Genomic DNA, 27986 nt, shown 5'->3' on the forward strand with positions numbered 1-27986 from the left:
TATATCAGATTTCTACAAATAGCCTCTTTCTATAATCTCATAATTGTTGGTGGCTGCTACTTTGAAACCACAGCCGATTTTTTTTTAATTTTATATATTTTGTCTTTTTGTTTTTAAATTTATTAGAATGGATAGAAAGAATCGTCTTCAGAATACACCGTTTATTCGAGTATAAAAAAATCGATTATTCGATATTTCGCATATTGTTTGTATTAATCGATAGGTTGAAACCGACTTCAGTTTCCCTAGAAATTTGTTGGATGTGAGCAGTCCAAAAAATGTTCTCCGTTTGTAAACAATCACATCCAGCCACAACAGTGGAATTTGCTATAACATGCCGGTTTTTCAATAATATTGATGAAAATTTGGTTGTTGCAGGTGCTAATATATTAAAAGTTTACAGAATCTTTCCAAATTTGGATAATTCCCAGAGGCAACAGAAAATAAACCCAAATGATTTGCGTACTCCACCAAAGATGAGACTAGAATGTCTGGCCTCATATACACTGTATGGTAATGTTATGTCCCTGCAAAGTGTTACCCTAACAGGTTCTATGAGAGATGCTCTATTGATTAGTTTTAAAGATGCTAAATTGTCAGTGGTACAACATGATCCGGATACATATGCCCTGAAAACTTTGTCTCTGCATTATTTTGAAGAAGAGGACATTCGTGATGGCTGGACTGGACGTTATTATATACCCATGGTTCGTGTTGATCCGGATGCTCGATGTGCCATTATGTTGGTTTACGGTAAGCGTTTGGTTGTTCTACCCTTTCGCAAGGAGAATGGTATCGACGAAATTGAATTGGCCGATGTAAAACCCATTAAGAAGGCACCCACTGCTATTATGTCACGTACTCCCATTCTAGCTTCATATTTAATAGCCCTTCGAGATCTGGATGAGAAAATAGACAATGTATTGGATATACAATTTCTACATGGTTATTATGAGCCCACTTTGCTCATATTGTATGAGCCAGTACGCACATTTGCCGGTCGTGTTGCTGTTCGTTCTGATACTTGCGTTTTGGTGGCAATTTCCCTAAACATACAACAGCGTGTCCACCCCATTATATGGACAGTGACAGGACTTCCTTTTGATTGTATTCAAGTATTCCCCATCCAAAAACCCATTGGAGGTTGTTTGGTTACATCGGTAAATGCCATAATATATTTAAACCAAAGTGTTCCCCCATATGGAGTATCACTGAACAGTTCAGCGGATCACAGTACTAACTTTCCACTAAAACCCCAAGATGGAGTACGTATCAGTTTGGACGCCGCAAATATAGCGTTTATAGATGTGGACAAATTGGTTGTATCCTTGCGGACCGGTGATTTATATGTGGTCACTTTATGCGTTGATTCCATGCGAACAGTACGAAATTTCCATTTCCACAAGGCGGCAGCTAGTGTTCTAACCAGTTGCATGTGTGTCTGTCAAAGTGAATACTTGTTTCTAGGATCTCGTCTGGGCAATTCTCTATTGCTCCATTTCACTGAAGAAGACCAAAGTACTGTCATCACCCTAGATGAATATGAAACAAATGATTCTGGCGGAGGGAATGTGGCAACAGCTGACGAAACCCGTAAGGCTCGTCGAATTGAAGACGAAGAACTAGAAGTGTACGGCTCTGGAGCAAAGACATCGGTGCAACTAAGAAAATATATATTCGAAGTATGCGACAGTATTTTAAATGTCGGCCCCATTAATTTTATGTGTGCTGGCGAACGTGTAGAGTTCGAGGAAGGTGGGACAACAATGCGACCTCAGGCCAGTCAATTGGCCGATCTTAAAATTGATATAGTGGCCTCAATTGGCCACAGTAAAAATGGAGCAATATGTGTATTTGCCAATTGTATTAATCCTCAAGTGATTACATCTTTTGAGCTAGATGGCTGTTTGGATGTGTGGACTGTTTTCGATGATGTGAGCAGAAAGACCAATCATCATGATCACCATGATTTTATGATATTGTCACAAAGAACATCAACGTTAGTGCTTCAGACTGGCGAGGAAATCAATGAGATCGATAATACAGGCTTTAGCTGCAATCAACCCACAATATTTGTTGGAAATTTAGGTCAAAATCGTTTTATTGTTCAGGTCACAACACGGTCGGTACGTTTGCTTCAAGGCAAGCGGCTTATACAAAATGTTCCCATAGATGAAGGAGCCCCCGTTGTGCAGGTGTCCATAGCAGATCCTTATGTATGTCTTCGAGTACTGCATGGTAAAGTTATAACATTGGCCTTGAGGGAAACTAAAGGTACACCACGATTGGCAATCAACAAAAACACAATTAGTAGTGTCCCTGCGGTAATCTCCTTAGCTGCCTACAAAGACTTGTCAGGACTTTTTACAACGAAATCCGATGACATTTTAAATCTGACAGGCAGTGGTGGAAACTCTCTGTACAGCGGTTTGGGTTATATGAAGGCTGAACCCAACATGAAAATCGAAGACGAGGAAGATCTTTTGTATGGCGAGACGGGAAATGCATTTAAAATGAACAGCATGGCAGATTTGGCCAAACAATCGCGGCAAAAGAATTCAGATTGGTGGAGACGTCTTTTGGTGCAGGTGAAATCTACCTATTGGTTGGTGGTGGGTCGTGAAAGTGGTACTCTTGAGATATACTCCATGCCCGATATGAAGCTTGTTTATTTGGTCAACGATGTGGGCAATGGCGATGCCGTTCTCACAGATTCAATGGAATTTGTACCAGCTACCCTCAGTCAAACTGACAATAAGCAAGGTATTCTACTGAATTGTATGCCGCAACATGTCAATTCACCCCTACCCATAGAGATAGCTATGGTTGGTCTTGGTTATCAAGGAAATAGACCTCTGCTAATGATACGCACACGTTTGGAATTGTTAATCTATCAAGCCTATCGATATGCCAAGGGGCACATGAAAATAAGATTCCGTAAGATAAACACCATAAATGTTCGTGATGATGATGACAAAACAATGGAAGTTGATGATGACGATAGCTCTGAGCTAGATTCCTATAATCTACAGGACAGATATATCAGTAAACTGAGATACTTCTCAAATATATCAGGATTGAATGGTGTGGTGGTGTGTGGTCCCAATCCATGTTTTATATTCTTGACTGGTAAAGGAGAGCTAAGAGTTCACAGATATACCAATGGTTATTTGAGAAGTTTCTCCGCATTTAATAATGTTAACTGTCCATTGGGCTTCCTAAGTTTCGATACGACGTTCGATTTAAAGATTTGTGTCCTTCCAACATATCTTACCTACGATTCTCCATGGCCTGCCAGAAAAGTTCCTTTACGATGTACACCAAAGCAAATTGTTTATCATCGAGAAAATCGTGTCTATTGTCTAATCACACAAACCGAGGAGGTCACTAACAAATATTACCGTTTCAATGGAGAGGATAAAGAACTGACAGAGGAAAATAAGGGTGAACGTTTTATGTATCCAACAATGTCAAAATTCACCATGGTTCTAGTGAGTCCCGAGACTTGGGAAATTGTTCCAGATGCCTCAATTGAATTTGAAAGTTGGGAGCATGTTACTGCTTTTAAAATTGTCAAATTGGCCTACGAAGGCACAAGGTCTGGTTTAAAGGAATACCTGTGTATTGGAACAAATTTCAACTACAGCGAAGATATCACATCTCGTGGTAACATACATATTTATGACATTATTGAGGTGGTACCGGAACCGGGAAAACCTTTGACCAAGTTTAAACTGAAAGAGATATTCAAGAAAGAGCAAAAAGGTCCAGTTTCGGCCATATCCGATGTCCTTGGTTTTCTTGTTACGGCATTTGGACAAAAAATTTATCTATGGCAGTTAACAGACGATGACCTGATTGGCGTGGCTTTTATCGATACCAACATATATGTGCATGAAATAATCTCAATCAAATCGTTAATCCTCATTGCGGACGTATATAAGTCAGTAAGTGTGCTACGATTTCAAGAGGAATTCCGTACCCTGTCTTTGGCTTCCAGAGATTTCCATCCATTGGAAGTTTTTGGCATTGAATTTATGGTGGACAATACAAATCTTGCATTTCTGGTATCGGATGCTGAAAAGAATTTCATAGTGTATATGTATCAACCCGAGGTTCGAGAGTCAATAGGTGGCCAAAAACTTTTACGTAAAGGTGACTATCATTTGGGTCAAACTGTCAATACCATGTTCCGTGTACAGTGTCACCAGCGTGGCCACATCCAGAAACAGCCATTCATGTATGAGAATAAACATTTTGCTGTTTTCGGTACACTAGATGGAGGCTTAGGTTACACACTACCACTGCCGGAAAAAGTCTATCGCCGCTTTTTGATGTTGCAAAATGTTTTGTTGTCATATCAAGAACATCTTTGTGGCCTTAATCCAAAAGAATTTCGAACAATTAAAATGGCAAAGAAACTTTCCATAAATCCAAGTCGCTGTATAATAGATGGAGATTTAATATGGTCATTTGCCAACATGACCGTAGCCGAACGTAATGAGGTAGCAAAGAAAATCGGAACAAAAACAGAAGATATATTAAACGACCTTTTGGAAATAGAAAGACTAACGGCAGTGTTTTAAGAAAACATACATCGTGTTATAGCCACAATGTACGCATATTATTATTATTATTTGGATATCGTAATTGGCCAATGGCTGATACCAATAAAATTAGATTTATATGTATTGTACCATATATATACAATGTGTTTGAATTGTTCAACAGATAGAAAAAAATTGATTTAAGAGCAAATATTTTATATACGTTGGAATTATAACTAAAGAATTTTACTGCCTTGCTGGTTGAGATGTTGATTTTGCTTGACATGCGTTTGCCGTTTCTTTTCCTCCTTAAACGCCTCAGCATTCGCCTTCTTTTCAATGCGTCGCTCCATTCGATATTCTTTAAGCAGGCGTTTTCGTTCACGTTTCTCCTCAGGGGTCTCATCCTTGGGACGTATGGATAAAACGCTTAGAGTAGACAATACGGATTTTGCACAGAGCGACTTGGGACCAGTCATATTAGAATCGGCGGATCCGTTGTCTAGTTTTGCTAATGCCTTGGCAGTTAATTGATTGTTGTCCCCATGTAAAACATTGATGGGCATTCCAGTTTTTTGATCAATCTCTATTTTGTTTAATGCTGAAGAATTTGAGTTTTGACGACTACGCCGTTTTGGTTCATCAATAAGTTTGGGGTGATTATAAATGTTTGAACATGTGGACAATATGGATTCACAGTCCCATTTTTTCTCCTTAGGATCTTCAACTTCGTATTCGATCAGTTCTTCATTAGGATCTTGACCTCCTTCCACAATATTTCGATATTTTTCAATTCGTTTTTTATCCCATTCTTTGTTATATTCTAGAATTTCATCAGACTTCTTGAATTGCTTATAGCAACCCAATACATATGGATGTTTTTGACCCCATGATCCTTCGATTTCTTCTGTTGCTAGATCGCCAAGTTCGGGGTCATCGTATGTAGCATAGAATCGCTCAAATCTATCATCCAATAAAGTTAACTGTTCGTTACGGCGAATGACGCTGGATGACATGGAGTACTCTGTGAATTGGGATTTAGTTTCTTCATTTTCAAAGCGTTTATTTCTCATGAGTGGTCCCAAACGATCCATTAGTTCGTCTTCATCTTCTTCTCCAGAACTGTTAAGGTCATCAGAGTCAAAATCTTCTTCGTCATCCTCCATTTCATCGTCCTCATCTTCATAGCTGTCTTCATCATCGCTACCATCTCCCATGGCTTGAAGCACGAAATCATCTTCCAACAAATTATCTTCATTTTCGAAATCAAAATCATCATCCAAAGCAGCTACAACGTCCGGATCCCAATCGGGCCTTGGTCCAGGTTGTGGTGCAGCTTTGTTAAGCATTCCCTCATCTTCTTCAAACTCGGTGGCAAACACAGAACTAGGCAAGTTCAATTTTGGTGCTGTCGTTAAACGGTTTTCATCGACTCGTTTTTTCACTTGATTTGGATTCTCAACATATTCCCATACAGTTTCCATTTCAGGTTTCTTCAAATGTTGCAGATAGTCGTAATCATCATCAAAATGAACACCATATTTGCGTTGTTCTTGTTTACGTTTGTCTACATCGGCTGGATCAGCATTTGCCTGTTTCTGTGGTTGGCGAGCTCCAGCTTCCACCAACACTCTTTGTGGTGCCTCAGAATCAGTAACCAAAGGGTCATGCTGGCTACGATGTACTAGGTGAAATGTTACGGCATTTTTGCGATCAATGAACGCCTTTTTTCCTTTTCCCTATTTATAAAATATCGAAAAATGTTTATTAGGAAAGTACAAATATCGCCTGTTACATGAGTAAATTACCATTTTGCAATTGTTTTATATGAAAAATAATATTTTCTTTCCAATCAACAAAAACAAACACATGTGCAAATGTCAAAATTATGACTAAAAAGAGTTGTCGTATTGCACAAATCGATTATGTATGTATTAGCCTTGCCACTTCAATTTAAATCTAGACGAAGCTACAAGGTAGTAAAGAAGAAACATCTGGTGGCAACACATGAATCAATCGACTTGAATGCTGGTCTAATCCCAAGGCATATTAAAGAGGTAAAGTCATGCAATCAGGTGACTAATATCGACATTCATTTTGTCAAAGGCTTTGTTTACGTTTAGTAGGTTTGTTTACATTCTTTGTGTACATAAATATTGCTTTTATTTACATTGTGTTACAATACAACAACACTACACATACACAAAATGTCAACTTAAGTGAGCTGTCATTTTAGTTTGACTTTCTAAATATCATGGGGTGTACACACGTTTGCTCGTGACTTTACCTTTAATTAATATGCCTTGGTCTAATCCTTTGAAAACTGATTTGATTATAGCTCCGTCCTAGAATCTAATAATTTTAGAAACTGGCTTTTAGTCATAAAGAAATCTTACGTGCAATATATTGCACAGTGTCAGTAGAAGTATAATAATAATTATGAAGCTGTAAATTAATTCATGGTAAATTGGTATTGGTTGGCGTTCGCGCACATTTCTGCTAATTTTAGCAAATAGAGTAAAATCTGTTTTTACTCTCTGGAAAAGTACTCAAAAAGACCTTAAGGTGAGTACTATGTTTAGTTTTTTTCACTAAAACACAAAATTAAAAGTACAAATAAATTTATGAAGACGAATATATTTTTATCAAGTCTTGCCAAATAATGTATGGAAAAGATATAAGGAATTGATTGCAAATAATTTTATATTTTTAAATTAATTAAAAAAGTAGCCGTGAAAACAAGCTGGTTTTCAGCTTGAAAACTGAACATAGTGCTCAGGTTTATGTAGAAGGTCAACTTTTCTCCAATGCATAATTTTAATCTATTCATAAATTGCTCATAATTTTAATCTATTCAATAATTTCCTTTTATTTAACGTTCAGCCTATTTCTGTTTGTCGATCGAGCTCTATCGATCGACTGAAATGCACAGAAACAGCAGTTTGTTTCCATTTCAGTCGATCGATAGAGCTTGATCGACATACAGAAACCGGCTGTTTATTATTCTGATTATTTATTTTGTTAATCTGACATTGGCTTGCTTTCTCTCCTTCTCTATATCAAGACATCTCAAAAGAACTTGGCAACACTACTTTACTAAGAGATAATTCAAGTAAAAAACGCTCCGCCAACGAATTGAACGCTTTTGAATTTTGTATGTCATCCAAGTTAGTGGTGTCATCTGGGAAAGATTTCGAGGTAAGCTTATAAGGAATGGAAATTATAGATCAACATCCAACATAGTTCTCCGAAATATATGGAAAATATTTTCTAATAGAAGAAAGTAAAAACGTTCCACGATGGAGGAGAGCGAAATAAAAAATGTATCTGGTGATGATGATGACAAGGGAAAGGGAGTTCCTAGAACAGCAAATCCAAACGATAGCGAAAACAAGGGTATTATTTTGAATTATTGTTGTTTTCCCCCGAAGTAAATTAACTAAATATCTTATGTAGACTTGAAGAAACGGCTCCTGGAATTAGAGGAAGAGAATCGAAAAATGCAAAATAATTTTAATGCTCAAAGAGCTAGATTGAAGGAGCTCTTTGTACAAAAGGAGCAAGAGTTGGATGGTCTTAAGACAAAACTAGTGGTAACAGAAATGAAGGCACAAGAAGAAATCTCTTCCCTACAACAGCTGGTACAAGGTGAATAATTATATGGACCATTTTTCTAATATTTATTAATTGTTTTCACTGTGTCTCAGATACTGTGGAGGAAACTGCTATTTGTAAATCAGAGTTGCAAATTTTAAAAGAACAACTTGCACACGTTACCCACGAGAATAAACAATTGCAGGAAAGTATGCAATTACATTCTACATCAAATACATCACAAGAACTAGTTCCACAAGTTCTAAGTCAAGTTAAAAAAACCATAGCAAGAAAACTGGGTGGTGATAACAATGCAAATACCTCTACTACGGATACTGCAGTCGATGATACCAAAAATAAAGGGGAAGGCAGCAAATATGTAAGATCATGTAGTAGGATGTTTCCCTATTTTGGTATGATTAAATATGTTTTCAGCATCAAGAAGATCCGGAGGTTCTACAATCTATAGTGACCCAATTACAAGAGGAAAGGGAAGCATTGAAAGAAAAACTTCGTAAAGCAGATGAAAAAATGCAAACGTCTCATAATCAAAATGACGACGTCGAGCATACTGAAACACAACAATTATCCACCTGCACCAATTGTGTGATCTTAGAAAATAGAATAGAAGAGCTTAATGCCAACGATAAAGTGGGTAAAGAAAAATTGGAAAAGTTAAGGAAACAACTGGATGAAGCTTTGAAAGATCTTGAAAAGGAGGCAGAGCTAAGAGGGGTTTTAGAAAATCAATGGCAAGAAAAACGTGAGGCCCATAAAAATGAAGTACATAACCTTAGGGAACAGGTGAGTCATTTAAATTCTTATGCTATGGTCACACTAGGCAAATATTTGACAGAAATCAAAAAAGAATGCGTCGCCACAGCCAAACCAGCTAACATTTTTCGCTCATATTAGATATGTAACGTCATGGCAGTATTATTTTCCAAAACCGGTAACCAGATATTCGGAAAATGATTCTGGAAAAATGTTTGACACTCATTTTGGTCAAATATTTGCCTAATGTGACCATAGCCTTAGTAAATCAAATAAAATCAACTTACAAATTACAATTTTTCTTAATTTCTATTAGGTTAGCGCAAATGAAAAGCAGCTGTTGGATCTGCAACAGAAATTTTTGGAAACCAAAGATGAGGTCTCACGACAATTACTTCGTATTAGTGTGGACCGGGAAAAGGTGAATAAACAGTTGGAATTGTTACAGGCCGACAATGACTATTTGTCGGGTCGTTACTTGGCTACGGCAGAAGAAATTGAAAATCAATATATCAATTTGCCAAACAACGTGGAGGAATTACACGAGGTTATTTTACGTCAGCAAAATGAACTTATACAGGCACGTTTAGGTTGTGATTATGAAAAGAAACGGTGTGTTACTTCTTTGGATGAAATACAAATACTACGTGATCAACTCGAAACATGTGAAAATGATATGGCAGCCTATAAGAAGAAAGTTAAAAGTGAAATTAAGTCTTTGCAGTAAGTTTTGTTGAATGTCGTCACATTTTTTGTTATTCTAATGTTTGAATTATATTTTAGGGAAAGAATAACGCAGCATATGAAAACTTTACAACAATGTGAATCTGCTAAAGTGTCATTGGAACGAAAGGAGAGCGAATTGAATAAACAGATTTCCACATTTAGAGTAGAAATCATAGAATTGCAAGATCAAAATGTAAGTCGATGTAGAAATGCGAAAGGATATTGGACAATTTCGTTTCTGTTTCCTAACTACTTTCCTTATTCCACTACAAAAACAAAAATTTACCAAAAATCTATCAAATTAAAAAACTTTATTTTGAAGTTTTTGATCAAAATTTTGTCAACATTTTATTTCTATAGAAAATTTTGTCAAAATTTTATTTCTATAGAAAATTTTGTCAAAATTTTATTTCTATAGAAAATTTTGTCAAAATTTTATTTCTATAGAAAATTCTGAAAAAAATTTTATTTCTATAGAAAATTTTGTCAAAATTTTATTCCTATAGAAAATTTTGTCAAAATTTTGATTTCTATAGAAAATTTTATCAAAATTTTATTTCTATAGAAAATTTTGTCAAAATTTTATTTCTATAGAAAATTCTATCAAAATTTTATTTCTATAGAAAATTTTGTCAAAATTTTATTTCTATAGAAAATTTTGTCAAAATTTTATTTCTATAGAAAATTTTGTCAAAATTTTATTTCTATAGAAAATTTTGTCAAAATTTTATTTCTATAGAAAATTTTGTCAAAATTTTATTTCTATAGAAAATTTTGTCAAAATTTTATTTCTATAGAAAATTTTGTCAAAATTTTATTTCAATAGAAAATTTTGTCAAAATTTTATTTCTATAGAAAATTTTGTCAAACCCGTATTTCTATAAAAATTGAGGTATATCTTATTTGGAGAAGAATATTTTGCAAAATATACCGAAATATCAAGAATTCTACCAATCTATCAAATAGTAAAACATCTACCATTGTTGGTATAATTCTACCAACTGTGGCAACCATGGTTGCCAGTATTTTTCAGACGTTTGCCCCCCCCAAGTTTTTATGAACAAAATAAAGAAATGGACTCTGCAGTAGAAAATCAGTATTAATGTGAAAATTGAAAAAAAAAATAAATAAAATAAAATTTTTGTCATACAAGCTGGCGGGCTGCCATAAGATCAAGATTTCGAAACACAGAACCAGGAGAGCGGTGATCGTTTTTCGAACCCTCGAGATAAAAGTGGGAGTTAGAATGAACAAACATTTACTTCTAAATACTAAAGTAATAAAAAAAAACAAAGTAGAAAATATCGACAAAACCGGAAAATTTTATAATTTTTCATTTATTCCCAAAACCTTGGAGAATTTTTGTTATTTGCGCTATTTCGAGGGCAAAAACGTGAAAAATAAATACTGTGGAATTCGAATACAGAAAGAACAAAAATATTTCGTTTTTTGAGAACCATTTTATTTTTTCCCCATTGTTATTTTATAATACTACAAATATGTTTCCTGGTTTTGTTATTTTTATAGGAAAAATTAACTAAAAATTTCGCTGAAGCCAAAATAAAAATAAAGAACCTTCAAGATGATCTTGCCACGAGCGAGCAAGTACAAAAAGATTTCGTTCAACTATCACAAAGGTTACAAGTACGTATATCCAAAAAAAAAAAAATCATATTGTTTTGTAGATATAGTGGTGTATTTACTACATATTTGCTTTATACTCTTTTTTTTGTAGATGTCAATGGAACAAATTAGAAATGCCCAATCTGAAGTTCGTTGGCAAGATGATGACGATATATCAAATTGTAATGCCTGCAATGTTCATTTTACGGTCACTGTGCGAAAAGTCCATTGTCGTCATTGTGGCCATATTTATTGTGATAAATGCCTTTCGAAAACTGTGCAATCTGGTCCCCGAAAACGACCGGCTCGTGTCTGCGACATATGCCATACACTGCTAACACCAAATATAGCCCCTTATTTCAGTCAAGAATCTTCACAGCCGACAACTTCCAGTAATACTTAGTATAATCTTCGTTAAAGTTTTGAAGCTACCAATTGTAATTGTAATGGTAATTTATAGGAAAAAAACTCTATGAAATTCTAATGCTTTAAATCTAATTTATCGTGATGATTAATTAAATTTGATTTAAAAAAATTTTGAATTTGCTATTTTGAACAATGGGATTTTGAATAATCCATCATATGTATTACGATATCCAAGTTAGCGATATCTTTTGCGTGTATTTATAGAAAAAAAAAACTATATATGAATATGAAGTCCATAAAAAAGTTTAATGATTCTTAGAATTTTTATATGTTATTGCCAAATTAATTTTATACATCTAGATGACAAATTGCCTTGATTGTAAAAGGGCATAAATAAAATAAAAAAAATAGGTTCATATACATATGCTTTGGATCTTAATCTTATTCTGTTTCCTGTTTAAAAATCCTCACTAATAATTTAAGAAATATATATTTTTTGGTTATTAATAAAATTAAATTCTTTTTGAATCATTCCACAGAAGTTTCAAGAATATCAATCAAAATCAAATTCCTTTATTGAGTTGATGATCAATAATGAAATTATGAAACAACAATGGGCGGATACAAGTCTAATGGGAAACTCAAGAATTTCGGTGCTACGCTTGTCTTATCGGTGAGTAGTATTAAGATTGTATTAATGAAGATCTATTGAACGACTGTTTGAATGTGTAAGTATGTTATGAAAGGCTCAAATATTGATATATATATATATATATATATATATATATATATATATATATATATATATATATATATATATATATATATATATATATATATATATATATATATATATATATATATATATATATATATATATATATATATATATATATATATATGTTGCCTAATATTTCACCGCTTGCTTCATTAGGTGGAAATTATTACATCTTTATATATTACGATATATAATAAGCAGTAACATGTTATTGGATCGAGAAGTGGAATATGGAAAATCAATATTTCACCGCTAGAGATTGTTCTTGCTTCATTAGGTGGCAATTATTATATCTTTAAATAAAGGGTGATTTGTTAAGAGCTTGATAACTTTTTAAAAAAAAAAAACGCATAAAATTTGCAAAATCTCATCGGTTCTTTATTTGAAACGTTAGATTGGTCCATGACATTTACTTTTTGAAGATAATTTCATTTAAATGTTGACCGCGGCTGCGTCTTAGGTGGTCCATTCGGAAAGTCCAATTTTGGGCAACTTTTTCGAGCATTTCGGCCGGAATAGCCCGAATTTCTTCGGAAATGTTGTCTTCCAAAGCTGGAATAGTTGCTGGCTTATTTCTGTAGACTTTTGACTTGACGTAGCCCCACAAAAAATAGTCTAAAGGCGTCAAATCGCATGATCTTGGTGGCCAACTTACCGGTCCATTTCTTGAGATGAATTGTTCTCCGAAGTTTTCCCTCAAAATGGCCATAGAATCGCGAGCTGTGTGGCATGTAGCGTCATCTTGTTGAAACCACATGTCAACCAAGTTCAGTTCTTCCATTTTTGGCAACAAAAAGTTTGTTAGCATCGAACGAAAGCGATCGCCATTCACCGTAACGTTGCGTCCAACAGCATCTTTGAAAAAATACGGTCCAATGATTCCACCAGCGTACAAACCACACCAAACAGTGCATTTTTCGGGATGCATGGGCAGTTCTTGAACGGCTTCTGGTTACTCTTCACTCCAAATGCGGCAATTTTGCTTATTTACGTAGCCATTCAACCAGAAATGAGCCTCATCGCTGAACAAAATTTGTCGATAAAAAAGCGGATTTTCTGCCACTGATTTTGGTAATAAAATTCAATGATTTGCAAGCGTTGCTCGTTAGTAAGTCTATTCATGATGAAATGTCAAAGCATACTGAGCATCTTTCTCTTTGACACCATGTCTGAAATCCCACGTGATCTGTCAAATACTAATGCATGAAAATCCTAACCTCAAAAGAATCACCCTTTATAACGATATATAATAAGCAGTAACATGTTATTGGATTGAGAAGTGGAATATTCAAAATCAACATCATTCACCCATGAGAGAGAAAAGTGGCGCTAGCATTTGGAGGAGTCCGATATTGGATCCAAACGGTTGTCGACTACTTAAATAAAAAACTTACCAGTATAACAGGAAGAAAAAATTTAGAGAAGTGGCACTACCTGGCCATTTTCTTTTTGTACTTTTGCATACACATACATTCTATTTTTATTTTCCATTTCATTCATTTTTGTGTTATGTTTTTTATGTCGAAATGTTTTTAATCTCTAAATTTACTTTTTTAATTTCACCACTAGTGATTATTATTTTTTACCATACCCTCAGGATCAAAACTATGTTAGTTATGGTTTTATTTACAAATTTGGCATTTTATTCTCATTTTATCCCATTAATACATTCTTTAAAGCAAATTCAAGTGCAGTTCTTATTTCTTCATAAATTTATAATATTCTAACTAAAACTATTAGTTTATATTAAATGCTAAATATTAAAAGAAAAAAAAACAAAATTTATTCCAAAGAAATTAAAAAAGGAAATAACTTAGAAAATAATACTGCACTCCAAAGGGTGGTCGATATATTCTTGCAACAATCAATCAATGTTTGATGAAATTTGTTTATTAAATATTAACTGGCTATTAATTTTCTTTAGCAAATAAAAACAAATGTGTATGAAATTTTCTCACAAGATGTTCGAGCTTTCGTAGTCATATAATAACAAATAAATAAATCATTTTCATTCAAAATGAAAATAAATAATATAACAATACAAATAAATGATAGCATAAAATATAGTAAAAATTCTGCTATTTACATATACATATTTTGTTTGTAGATGGAAGAAAATTATTTTAGTGATAGTCGATGTTTATATCCTGAGTGTTATGAAGGAAGGAAATTGGCTAAGATTTGTCAAAGGCAAAGCTGTAAATAGAAAAAATTATTGAAATTTTTGTTAAATAGTTTAAGTTAAAATGTAAACTACTTCTACAATAAGGGAGAACGTACAATGGCCTTTGATAGTAAGCCCGAAATTTAAAAAATTAAAATTTCTAAAGAAATTTAATTTATAGAAAATTTTGTCAAAATTTTATTTCTATAGAAAATTTTGTCAAAATTTTATTTCTATAGACAATTTTGTCAAAATTTTATTTCTATAGAAAATTTTGTCAAAATTTTATTTCTATAGAAAATTTTGTCACAATTTTATTTCTATAGAAAATTTTGTCACAATTTTATTTCTATCGAAAATTTTGTCAAAATTTTATTTCTATAGAAAATTTTGTCCAAATTTTATTTCTATAGAAAATGTTGTTAAAATTTTATTTCTATAGAAAATTTTGTTTCTGTAGAAAATTTTGTTAAAAGTTTATTTCTATAGAAAATTTTGTCAACATTTTATTTGTATCGAAAATTTTGTCAAAATTTTATTTTATAGAAAATTTTGTCACAATTTTATTTGTATAGAAAATTTTGTCAAAATTTTATTTCTATAGAAAATTTTGTCACAATTTTATTTCTATAGAAAATTTTGTCAAAAATTTATTTCTATAGAAAATTTTGTCAAAATTTTATTTCTATAGAAAATTTTGTCAAAATTTTATTTCTATAGTAAATTTTGTCAAAATTTTATTTCTATAGAAAATTTTGTCACAATTTTATTTCTATAGAAAATTTTGTCACAATTTTATTTCTATAGAAAATTTTGTCACAATTTTATTTCTATAGAAAATTTTGTCAAAATTTTATTTCTATAGAAAATTTTGTCAAAATTTTATTTCTATAGAAAATTTTGTCAAAATTTTATTTCTATAGAAAATTTTGTCAAAAGTTTATTTCTATAGAACATTTTGTCAATATTTTATTTGTATAGAAAATTTTGCCAAAATTTTATTTCTATAGAAAAATTTTTTTTTTTAATTTTATTTCTATAGAAAATTTTGTTAAAATTTTATTTCTATAGAAAATTTTGTCAAAAATTTATTTCTATAGAAAATTTTGTCAAAATTTTATTTCTATAGAAAATTCTGTCAAAATTTTATTTCCATAGAAAATCTTGCCACAATTTTATTTCTATAGTAAAATTTTGTCAAAAGTTTATTTCTATAGAAAATTTTGTCAAAAATTTATTTCTATAGAAAATTTTGTCAAAAATTTATTTCTATAGAAAATTTTGTCAAAATTTTATTTCTATAGAAAATTTTGTCAAAATTTTATTTCTATAGAAAATTTTGTCAAAATTTTATTTCTATAGAAGATTTTGTCAAAATTTTATTTCTATAGAAAATTTTGTCAAAATTTTATTTCTATAGTAAATTTTGTTAAAAGTTTATTTCTATAGAAAATTTTGTCAACATTTTATTTGTATCGAAAATTTTGTCAAAATTTTATTTCTATAGAAAATTTTGTCACAATTTTATTTGTATAGAAAATTTTGTCTATAGAAAATTTTGTCAAAATTTTATTTCTATAGAAAATTTTGTCAAAATTTTATTTCTATAGAAAATTCTGTCAAAATTTTATTTCCATAGAAAATCTTGCCACAATTTTATTTCTATAGTAAAATTTTGTCAAAAGTTTATTTCTATAGAAAATTTTGTCAAAAATTTATTTCTATAGAAAATTTTGTCAAAAATTTATTTCTATAGAAAATTTTGTCAAAATTTTATTTCTATAGAAAATTTTGTCAAAATTTTATTTCTATAGAAAATTTTGTCAAAATTTTATTTCTATAGAAGATTTTGTCAAAATTTTATTTCTATAGAAAATTTTGTCAAAATTTTATTTCTATAGTAAATTTTGTTAAAAGTTTATTTCTATAGAAAATTTTGTCAACATTTTATTTGTATCGAAAATTTTGTCAAAATTTTATTTCTATAGAAAATTTTGTCACAATTTTATTTGTATAGAAAATTTTGTCTATAGAAAATTTTGTCAAAATTTTATTTCTATAGAAAATTTTGTCAAAATTTTATTTCTATAGAAAATTCTGTCAAAATTTTATTTCCATAGAAAATCTTGCCACAATTTTATTTCTATAGTAAAATTTTGTCAAAAGTTTATTTCTATAGAAAATTTTGTCAAAAATTTATTTCTATAGAAAATTTTGTCAAAAATTTATTTCTATAGAAAATTTTGTCAAAATTTTATTTCTATAGAAAATTTTGTCAAAATTTTATTTCTATAGAAAATTTTGTCAAAATTTTATTTCTATAGAAAATTTTGTCAAAATTTTATTTCTATAGAAAATTTTGTCAAAATTTTATTTCTATAGAAAATTTTGTCAAAATTTTATTTCTATAGAAAATTTTGTCAAAATTTTATTTCTATAGAAAATTTTGTCAAAATTTTATTTCTATAGAAAATGTTGTCACAATTTTATTTCTATAGAAAATTTTATCACAATTTTATTTCTATAGCAAAATTTTGTTAAAAGTTTATTTCTATAGAAAATTTTGTCAACATTTTATTTGTATAGAAAATTTGTCACAATTTTTTTCTATAGCAAAATTTTGTCAAAATTTTATTTCTGTAGAACATTTTGTCAAAATTTTATTTCTGAAGAAAATTTTGTCAAAATTTTATTTCTATAGACAATTTTGACATACAAGTTTGTTTTTTTTTATAAAGAATTATTAAAAATTTAAGAACGCTATTCATCATGCCTGATATGAACCTTTTAAATCCCCCTATAACTATGAGAAAGCTTTTACTGTCCTTCATGGTTTTGCAATACTCACCTCACCACATAACTCTTCCTATGATTATAGCAAATAGAGCGACTGTAGCTATGCCAATAAAGCCCCACATTTTCAGTGTACCTACTAAAAGAAATAATTTTTTTTAATTAACATTTTTTTTAATTTAAAAAAGATAATGCTGTCATAAACGGCCATGTTAATTAAATAATGAAGCGATACAACAAGAATAACACTTACATATGACATTGTTATCCCTTTGGGTTGGAAGAAGACAAAATCACGTAACGGTAATTGCAATAATCGATTACTGTATACGGTGCAGTGGTGTTGATGGTGTGTTTGTTGTTTGACGGCTGGTGAGAGCATGAGATAGATGGTGATGGAAATATAAATGTCATGAGATAGTTTACCGTTTGTATTCGTTTGGTTTTTTGGTGTTTGAAGAATGATCATTACAATACAGACACATATACACATATATGAACTGTTATTGTATTATGTGTAGGTGGGTGGTAGGCGGTGAAAATCAGTGTACGTATTCCATTCATCAATGTCATTCAGTGATATTTCTCTTTTCCTTGAGTGATCTCAATTGGAATTATAAATATTGATTGATGTAAATGACGATTTTGACGATTTTTTTGATATTCTCGTCAACAATATAAAAAATAAATAATAGTATTATGTATGTAAATAACAAATGATAAATATGTTGTAAAGTTGATTGTAGTTTTATTTGTAACAACATATTATAGCACTTTTGTTTTTTTTTGCTTGATTCGTGTAATTTGTTTATTTGAAGATTATGTTGTTTTAATGATTACTATAGTTGAGATTCAATGAGCTTTGCGAAAATTTTAGACAATGAAAAGAAGTGGCACGAGTAGATCGTTTATTCTTGATGGTGGTGTTTGAACGAGACGGAGAACAAAATTAAAGAGATCTATATATCACGTCACTACATTTAGTAAATATTTGCCGATTTCGAAATACCTCCATCATTGCTGGGTAGAGGAGTAATATCTTTGCCATAATTATTAAGGAATTCGATGATAACACCATTGGTCCAGCCAAAACCTTTTTGTATGTCATATTCTCCGCCACCACCATGACCTCCAATAACTCTGGCATCATACTATTCAACAAAATAAAATATGAAAATTATATAAAAAGTTATTCCTTTGTTTGATAAATGAAAAATTCCATACCTTCTCAAACATTGCCTGTGTATCACGATAAGCCTTGAAATTTGATTGAACCCAGCGATATCCCCATCGTTTTGATAATTCTTTAGACTCCTCAGTTCCCAGATTTTCCAAGCCCTTGACCAATATATATTGCATAGGTGGCCAGACATTTGGGAAATCCCATTGTTCACCGGTATTATACAATGTATTGGGAACGCCCCCAGCATATTTATCTAATTCTGTTTTTTCAATATATTTCAATACCGATTCGGAAATTGCACCTTTATTATTAACATCGAATGACATTGTCCATAGGGGTGACAAATTTGTAGGAACAAAATAATTGCGAGGTTTATTATTTAATAAATCGTAGTCTAGCCAAGCACCGACTTCTTCATTCCAATGTACAGCTTGAATTGCCTGAATTATTTAAAGTAAACATAAAAAATATATAAAGTAAACATAAAAAATATATATCCCTGCTTCACTTACCTCTAAAATTTTAGATGCTTTATTTTCATATTCTTCTGCTTTCGATGTATTTCCCGCCTTTCTATAGAACTCCGCAATAATTTTAGCATTCCAATGTAATATAGCATTCAATTCAACAGGAACTATATACCGTGTTTTAAGATCTTTTAATTCGCCCTTATTGCCTCCAGTCTCGTTAATAAACCAACGTGAACTAAAATCCATACCAGACTCTGCACCTGCTTTTAGTTGAGCATAATGCTCCTCCTTATCTTCCTTTTTATCGAATGCACTGGCTGTCTCTATGTCTTCACGGTAGGATTCAGGTCGGGGCTCTGGATCATAGGTACCACCATACGTACACATATTGTAACCCTTAACCTGTACTGTATGGTTATTCATCCAATATTCGAATTCATGTTCCAAGGCATCCAATGATCGTATAGCAAAGTCATTGTCATTTGTAAATTCCACATACGATTTAATCATGGCCGTCAATAGGGGAGGCTGCGATCGTTTGGCATAGTAAATACGACCACCATTTGGTATGAAACCCAATCTCTCAATGATTGATAGGAAATTTTCCAGCATACCACGGGCTGTATCGTACATTTGTGAATACAAAAGGCCACGAATGATCCAATATGAGTCCCAATAATAGAATTCAATGAAACGGCCACCCGGTACTATAACAGGATTTGGTACAGATATTATGGAATACAGATTTGGATTTGCATAAACATCATCAATCATTTTGCGACCCAAAATTTTCCAAATGCCATTTAAATCGGATCCCCATTGTTTCAAATCAGGATCATTAATATTTTCCAGAAAATCAGGATGCTCTTTCCAATCATTTGGTGTCCAATCTTCGAATTCCTTACCAATGTCATCAAAATGGCTCTGTGAAAGAATGAATTGTAAACACTCGAAAGTTGTAATAGATTAATGCGGGCTTACATCAACAAACTCCTGTATTTGTGGTTTTGTTGGTGAATTATTGGTCATTGACATAAATGCTGTAAAATCGTTTAGAGTATCCTGGGGAGGTTTCTTCAGTTTCATGTCAACAAATGTCTTGGAATCACCATATAAGTGAGCCATTTGAACCGTGTGTAATAGATCGCCATAGCAATAGACTTGGCTGAAATTGAAGAAAATTTAGAAATTAGATATAATTTTTATAATAATCTAATAAATTTAAATAATGCCTTTTACACAAAAAAAATTTTCGTAGTTAAACTAACGCTAAACTTATTTCTATTGGAAAAAAATATTTGCTAGTAGTCAAATTTTATTATTTTTTTCGAAATTTTCTACAGCTTAATGAAATTTTACTTTTTTTAAGTATGTCTCAAAAATTGTATGAACTAAACGTGGGTATAAAGTTCAATGACCGTACACATAAGTTCAATATGAACTAAAGCAAACGAAGATCATCGTACGATTCCCAAAAATAGTAAGAATGAGCTACTGTATGGTTAAAATTGTGATGATTTTCTTCTTTATTTTTTTTAGTTCATTTTTTCTTCTATGAGAGGATTTAATTTCGTGAAAAAGTACAACAGGGCAATAAATTTTCCTGGTTTTAACAACGCTTTGTGGAAATCTCAAAATGTGGAGCAAAATTTAGTTCAATTTTCGTGCGAGGTAGTTCATTCTTCCTATAAAACAGTTCACTTTTTTTCGGAGTATGTTCGTTTTTCTTTTAGAAAACGAACGTAAAATATTGTCAAAATTATATTTCTATAGAAAATTTTGTCAAAATTTTATTTCTATAGAAAATTTTGTCAAAATTTTATTTCTATAGAAAATTTTGTCAAAATTTTATTTCTACAGAAAATTTTGTCAACATTTTATTGCTATAGAAACTTTTGTCAAAATTTTATTTCTATAGAAAATTTTGTCAAAATTTTATTTCTATAGAAAATTTTGTCAAAATTTTATTTCTATAGAAAATTTTATTTCTATAGAACATTTTTGTAAACTTTTATGTCCAAATTTTATTTCAATAGAAAATTGTGTAAATTTTTTTTCTATTGAAAATTTTATTTCTATAGAAAATTTTGTCAAAATTTTATTTCTATAGAACATTTTGTCAAAATTTTATTTCTGTAGAAAATTTTGTCAAATTGATTTTTTTTTTAAATATGGCCAACATTTTATTTCTACAGGAACCTCTTTTACCTCTTTTTGGAGAGGAATATTTTGCAAAAAAAAAAAAAATTAGAAAATTTTGTCAAAATTTTATTGCTATAGAAAATTTTGTCAAAATTTTATTTCTATGGAAAATGTTGTCAAAATTTTATTTCTACTGCGAATTTTGTCAACATTTTATTGCTATAGAAAATTTTGTCAAAATTTTATTTCTATAGAAAATTTTGTCAAAATTTTATTTCTATTGAAAATTTTGTCAAAATTTTATTTCTATAGAACATTTTTGCAAACTTTTATTTCTATAAAACATTTTGTCAAAATTTTATTTCTACAGAAAACATTTTTGCAAACTTATTTCTATAGAAAATTTTGTCCATATTTTATTTCAATAGAAAATTGTATCAAAACTTTTTTCTAAAGAAAATTTTGTCAAAATTTTATTTCTATAGAATTTTTTTTTCAAAATTTTATTTCTATAGAAAATTTTTTCAAAATTTTATTTCTATAAAAATTTTGTCAAAATTTTGTTTTTTTAGACAGTTTTGTCAAAACTTTATTTCTATAGAAAACTTTGTCAAAATTTTATTTCTATAGAAAATTTTGTCAACATTTCATTTCTATAGACAATTATGGTTAAAGGTGGGTATTAAGTTCGACTTTTTTCACTAAAGTGAAAACTAAAGCAGTAAAAAAAGGCCTAAAATTATACATATTTGTTGCAGATTTTATTATAACTTGATGGGGAATAGCCCAAAGCAAGTTTTCAAAAAGTTTGTATTCTTTAAAAAGTATTATTAGAGAAAAGTAATCGTGAAAAAATGGCGATTTTAGCGGCTAAATTCGAACTTAATACTCACCTTAATAGAAAATTTTGTCAAAATTTAATTCTATAGAAAATATTGTCAAAATTTTATTTCTATAGAAAATTTTTTAAAAATTTTATTTCTATAGAAAATTTAGTGAAAACTTTATTTCTATAGAAAATGTCAAAATTTTATTTCTATAGAAAATTTTTTAAAAATTTTATTTCTATAGAAAATTTAGTGAAAACTTTATTTCTATAGAAAATGTTGTCAAAATTTTATTTCTACAGAAAATTTTGTCAAAATTTTATTTCCATAGAAAATTTTGTCAAAATTTTATTTCTATAGAAAATTTTGTCAAAATTTTATTTCTATAGAAAATTTAGTCAATTTTTAATGGATAATTTTGTCAAAATTTCATTTCTATATACAATTTTGTCAACATATTATTTCTATAGAAAATTTTCCGAAAATGTTATTTTTATACGTTTGTCATTCCGTTTGTAACACATCGAAATATCGATTTCCGACTATATAAAGTATATATATATTCTTGATCAGGGAGAAATTCTAAGACGATATAACCATGTTCGTCTCTCTGTCTGGCTGTCCGTCTGTTGTAATCACGCTACAGTCTTCAATAATTAAGCTATCGTGCTGAAGTTTTGCACAAACTCGTCTTTTGTCTGCAGGCAGGTCAAGTTCGTAGAAGGGCTATATCGGTCCAGGTATTGATATAGTCCCCATATAAACCGATCTCCCGATTTCGGGTCTTGGACTTATAGATCCCGTAGTTTTTATCCAATTTGTCTAAAATTGGAAATCTAGATGTATTTTAGGACCATAAAGAGGTGTGCCGAAAATGGTGATTATTGGTCCATGTTTTGGTATAGCCCCCATATAGAGCCATCTCCCAATTTTACTTCTTGGACTTCTAGAAACCATAGTTTTTTTCCAATTTGCCTGAAATTAGAAATCTAGATGTATTTTAGGACCATAAAGAGGTGTGCCGAAAATGGTGAGTATCAGTCCATGTTTTGATATAGCCTCCATATAGACCGATCTACCGATTTTACTTTTTGGGCTTCTAGAAACCATAGTTTTTATCCAATTTTTCTGAATGTGAAAATCGGTACAGGTTTTGATATAGCCCCCTTATAAGCCGGCCCTCTGATTTGAGGTCTAGATTCTAGAACCGCCATATAGACCGATATAGAAGGCGCACCGATCATGAAAATTGCTTGAAACTGAATGTAAAATGTTCAGATTTTTTTGTTTCTGGTAATCATTAATGTAGAGTAAAATCTACAGATGCACACTTACACGAGCTGATTATGATTTCTCTAAAACTTAAACAAAAATGGTTCTTATAAATCCAGAATCTGATCTACTCTCCATATGTAGAAAATTTAAATGCATCTTCGGGAAGCGTACTGGTTGAACTGATCTGCTTGGGAGAATATTTGTCATAAAACCCCCTGAAATTCTATATATTTTCAAGTAACCCGCTACGACGAAGAATTTCGAAAGGAAACTATTATATTTGATTCATGGTTGTGGGTATTTAAGATTCGGCCCGGCCGAACTTACTGCTGCATATACTTTTTCAATTTAATATATTACAAATTGCATTTAACAAGAAATTTCTCTATGTGTTTATTCTAATAGAGGATTTGTATGAATTACAAATTTCTAGACACGTGAAATTAAGTGACGACAAGGACGTTCTTTCACAATTCTATGAATAAATCAATTAAAATACATAATTCAAGCATTAAACATATTATTGTAGCGGCCAAAGACCCCAAGAAATTTATTATTACACATACATACAAAAAGTTACGCGACATGTGTCGTTTGCATAGGTCCGTGGTAAGCACATGTTTAGTAAAAAAATATTTAATTACTCATGTATTAAATTGTTGAATCAATGTGCTAGAAGTAAACGTACAATTATACTAACGAGAGTATGCAAGTGCACAGGTAGAAAAATGTTGTTTTGAAAAAATATATGCAATAAAATTTTAATTGTTAAAATTTTGTTAAGAATTTGATGCACGAGTCTATTCTGATACCTAAATGATATCAGATTTTCTATGGATTTTTAATAAATTAAATGGAAGACCATTGCACATTATTACAGCCCTAATGTATGCTTAGTTATAGAAAATGACGGATATAAAAAGTTTAAAAAGGAAAAATATCTTAAACTTATGGAACAATCTCCACCAAATTCGGAACAATTCTGGCATGAATTCGAAGAAAAAAATGGTGGAGGATGTCAACCCAAGTTCTTAAATATAAGGAATAGCATTACTTTCGCTTTTCAAAATTCTTCTGTTGAAATGACACTTTCCGAAGAGCGTATATATTTGATGAATTTTGTTATTGTTTATTTTTCTACTTTATATACCGAATTTTCTCATATATATTTTTTTAAATAATTTGATTTAGAACATTTATAAATTATAAATAAAATTAATCACTGTAGGGTTTTTCACATAATATGGACCTTTTAACACTTCTAATTTTTTCTTTGAAAAATTGAGAACGATTCGGATTTTTTTTTCTTTATTAAGTTTTCTTTGGGAGCACGTTTGTCACAGTTGGTAGAATTCTACCAAAATATATCTACCAAACAGTAAAAAATCTACCAATCAGTAAAAATATCGATTTTTTACTGTTTGGTAGATTGGTAGAATTCTTGATGTTTTGGTTGATTTTGCCAAATATTCCTCTTCACCTGAGAGTTACTTCACAAATTTTCTATAAAAATTACAATTTTACAAGATTTTCTATAAAATTAAAATTTTGACAAAATGTTCTATAGAAATAAAATGTTTACCAAATTTTTTATAGAAATAAAATTTTGACAAAATTTTCTATAGAAGTAAAATTTTGAGAAAATTTCTATAGAAATAAAATTTTGACAAAATTTTGTATAGAAGTAACATTTTGAGAAAATTTTCTATAAAAATAACATTTTGACAAAATTTTCTATAGAAATCAAATTTTGACAACTTTCTATAGAAATAAAATTCTGACAAAACTTTCTATAAAAAAATAAAATTTTGAAATAAAATTTTGATAAAATTTTCTATAGAAATAAAATTTTGATAAAATTTTCTATAGAAATAACATTTTGACAAAATTTTCTACAGAAATAACATTTTGACAAAATTTTCTATAGAAATAAAATTTTGACAAAACTTTCTATAAAAAATAAAATTATGACAAATCTTTCTATAGAAATAAAATATTGGCAAAATTTTCTATAAAAATAAAATTATGACAAAATTTTCTATAGAAATAAAATTTTGACAAAATTTTCTATAGAAATAAAATTTTAACAAAATTTTCTATAAAAATAAAATTTTGACAAATTTTTCTATAGAAATAAAATTTTGACAACATTTTCTATAGAAATAAAATTTTGACAAAATTTTCTATAGAAATAAAATTTTGACAAAATTTTCTATAGAAATAAAAGTTTTACAAAACATGCTATAAAAAATAAAATTTTGACAACATTTTCTATAGAAATAAAATTTTGATAAAATATTCTATAGGAATAAAATTTTGATAAAATTTTTTATAGAAATAAAATTTTGATAAAATTTTCTATAGAAATAAAATTTTGACAAAATTTTCTATAGAAATAAAATTTTGACAAAATTTTCTATAGAAATAAAATTTTGACAAAATTTTCTATAGAAATAAAATGTTGACAAAATTTTCTATAGAAATAAAATTTTGACAAAATTTTCTATAGAAATAAAATTTTGACAAAATTTTCTATAGAAATAAAATTTTGACAACATTTTCTATAGATATAAAATTTTGACAAATTTTTCTATAGAAATAAAATTTTGACAAAATTTTCTATAGAAATAAAATTTGACATAATTTTCTATAGAAATAAAATTTTGACAAAATTTTCTATAGGAATAAAATTTTTACAAAATTTTCAATAGAAATACAATTTTGACAAAATTTTCTATAGACATAAAATTTTGACAAAATTTTCTATAGACATAAAATTTTGACAAAATTTTCTATTGAAATAAATTTTTTACAAAATTTTCTATAGAAATAAAATTTTGACAAAATTTTCTATAGAAATAAAATTTTGACAAAATTTTCTAGGTCACCACTTTGATATCACAATGGACTGAATGGTCTATGTGAACATGATACATCGGGCTGCCACCTAACCTAACCATTATATTTTATTCCTGCCATATTTTATATTTTATATGGACAATGGTTTATATCAAATTCTTTCTTTGGGTGTATATGGAATATGTATACATGCAAGTATTCACATACATTGATTTTAGTGTTCTTTATTTATAGTAACACATATCCGCAAAATATTTAAATTCATAAATTTAATAAATCTAAATTCATATCGCAAAGAATTAAAAGATGTGATTCATCATTTTTATTTCCTATAAATAAAATTTTGACAAAATTTTCTATAGAAATAAAAGTTTGACAAAACTTTCTATAAAAAATAAAATTTTGACAACATTTTCTATAGAAATAAAATTTTGATAAAATATTCTATAGGAATAAAATTTTGATAAAATTTTCTATAGAAATAAAATTTTGATAAAATTTTCTATAGAAATAAAATTTTGACAAAATTTTCTATAGAAATAAAATTTTGACAAAATTTTCTATAGAAATAAAATTTTGACAAAAGTTTCTATAGAAATAAAATTTTGACAAAATTTTCTATAGAAATAAAATTTTGACAAAATTTTTTATAGAAATAAAATTTTGACAAATTTTTCTATAGAAATAAAATTTTGACAAAATTTTCTATAGAAATAAAATTTTGACAAAATTTTCTATAGAAATAAAATTTTGACAAATTTTTCTATAGAAATAAAATTTTGACAACATTTTCTATAGAAATAAACTTTTAACAAAATTTTGCTATAGAAATAAAATTTTGACAAAATTTTCTATAGAAATAAAATTTTGACAAAATTTTCTATAGAAATAAAATTTTGACAAAATTTTCTATAGAAATAAAATGTTGACAAAATTTTCTATAGAAATAAAATTTTGACAAAATTTTTTATAAAGGGTGATTCTTTTGAGGTTAGGATTTTCATGCATTAGTATTTGACAGATCACGTGGGATTTCAGACATGGTGTCAAAGAGAAAGATGCTCAGTATGCTTTGACATTTCATCATGAATAGACTTACTAACGAGCAACGCTTGCAAATCATTGAATTTTATTACCAAAATCAGTGGCAGAAAATCCGCTTTTTTATCGACAAATTTTGTTCAGCGATGAGGCTCATTTCTGGTTGAATGGCTACGTAAATAAGCAAAATTGCCGCATTTGGAGTGAAGAGCAACCAGAAGCCGTTCAAGAACTGCCCATGCATCCCGAAAAATGCACTGTTTGGTGTGGTTTGTACGCTGGTGGAATCATTGGACCGTATTTTTTCAAAGATGCTGTTGGACGCAACGTTACGGCGAATGGCGATCGCTATCGTTCGATGCTAACAAACTTTTGGTTGCCAAAAATGGAAGAACTGAACTTGGTTGACATGTGGTTTCAACAAGATGGCGCTACATGCCACACAGCTCGCGATTCTATGGCCATTTTGAGGGAAAACTTCGGAGAACAATTCATCTCAAGAAATGGACCGGTAAGTTGGCCACCAAGATCATGCGATTTGACGCCTTTAGACTATTTTTTGTGGGGCTACGTCAAGTCTAAAGTCTACAGAAATAAGCCAGCAACTATTCCAGCTTTGGAAGACAACATTTCCGAAGAAATTCGGGCTATTCCGGCCGAAATGCTCGAAAAAGTTGCCCAAAATTGGACTTTCCGAATGGACCACCTAAGACGCAGCCGCGGTCAACATTTAAATGAAATTATCTTCAAAAAGTAAATGTCATGGACCAATCTAACGTTTCAAATAAAGAACCGATGAGATTTTGCAAATTTTATGCGTTTTT

The 27986-nt window shown here is 29.9% G+C and overlaps 4 protein-coding genes across 10 annotated transcripts in view; 2 read left to right on the top strand and 2 right to left on the bottom strand.

The window, feature by feature from the left end:
* Window positions 1–260: 260 nt before the first annotated feature.
* On the top strand, window positions 261–4701 carry Cpsf160 (cleavage and polyadenylation specificity factor subunit 1). Its single transcript, XM_075313622.1, has one exon. The coding sequence runs from the start codon at window positions 279–281 to the stop codon at window positions 4584–4586; it is 4308 nt and encodes a 1435-aa protein (XP_075169737.1). The 5' UTR covers window positions 261–278; the 3' UTR covers window positions 4587–4701.
* Window positions 4577–6485, bottom strand: LTV1 (LTV1 ribosome biogenesis factor). The gene is made up of 2 exons (XM_075313623.1): window positions 6356–6485; window positions 4577–6286 (listed from the first exon to the last, which is right to left on the bottom strand). The coding sequence occupies exons 1-2, from the start codon at window positions 6356–6358 to the stop codon at window positions 4784–4786; spliced, it is 1506 nt and encodes a 501-aa protein (XP_075169738.1). The 5' UTR covers window positions 6359–6485; the 3' UTR covers window positions 4577–4783.
* Window positions 6486–7610: 1125 nt separating this feature from the next.
* Rbpn-5 (Rab GTPase-binding effector protein rabaptin-5) lies at window positions 7611–12171 on the top strand. Of its 2 annotated transcripts, none has more exons than XM_075310895.1 (9): window positions 7611–7745; window positions 7825–7943; window positions 8004–8195; window positions 8255–8520; window positions 8577–8945; window positions 9232–9638; window positions 9699–9834; window positions 11169–11285; window positions 11377–12171. In XM_075310895.1, exons 2-9 carry the CDS (start codon window positions 7847–7849, stop codon window positions 11665–11667), a joined length of 1875 nt encoding a protein of 624 aa, XP_075167010.1. In that variant the 5' UTR covers window positions 7611–7745; window positions 7825–7846; the 3' UTR covers window positions 11668–12171. The 2 variants fall into 2 exon arrangements, with proteins under 2 accessions (XP_075167010.1, XP_075167011.1); XM_075310896.1 differs by having other exon boundaries at window positions 7723–7745; window positions 7828–7943.
* A 1851-nt stretch (window positions 12172–14022) lies between these two features.
* Window positions 14023–27986, bottom strand: part of Treh (Trehalase) — a 57066-nt gene continuing 43102 nt past the window's right edge. For 5 of the 6 annotated variants that reach the window (XM_075310570.1, XM_075310569.1, XM_075310568.1 and 2 more), the window contains 6 exons: window positions 20000–20183; window positions 19061–19942; window positions 18590–18988; window positions 18375–18516; window positions 17421–17504; window positions 14023–14604 (listed from right to left, as the gene is read on the bottom strand). In XM_075310570.1, coding sequence (XP_075166685.1) covers window positions 17422–17504; window positions 18375–18516; window positions 18590–18988; window positions 19061–19942; window positions 20000–20183 — 1690 coding nt within the window. In that variant the 3' untranslated portion in view covers window positions 14023–14604; window position 17421. The remainder of the gene's footprint in view (window positions 14605–17420; window positions 17505–18374; window positions 18517–18589; window positions 18989–19060; window positions 19943–19999; window positions 20184–27986) is intronic. The other variant, XM_075310567.1, reaches the window with a different exon arrangement.

Source organism: Haematobia irritans, chromosome 5, assembly GCF_050003625.1.
Source record: "Haematobia irritans isolate KBUSLIRL chromosome 5, ASM5000362v1, whole genome shotgun sequence".
NCBI lineage: Eukaryota > Metazoa > Arthropoda > Insecta > Diptera > Muscidae > Haematobia > Haematobia irritans.

Coding starts and splice junctions, on each gene's coding strand:
- Rbpn-5 (XM_075310895.1), top strand. CDS start 7,847: ATGGAGGAGAGCGAAATAAAAAATGTATCTGGTGATGATGATGACAAG. Junction 8,521..8,576: donor AAGGGGAAGGCAGCAAATAT/GTAAGATCATGT, acceptor ATATGTTTTCAG/CATCAAGAAGATCCGGAGGT. Junction 9,639..9,698: donor AGTGAAATTAAGTCTTTGCA/GTAAGTTTTGTT, acceptor ATTATATTTTAG/GGAAAGAATAACGCAGCATA.
- Cpsf160 (XM_075313622.1), top strand. CDS start 279: ATGTTCTCCGTTTGTAAACAATCACATCCAGCCACAACAGTGGAATTT.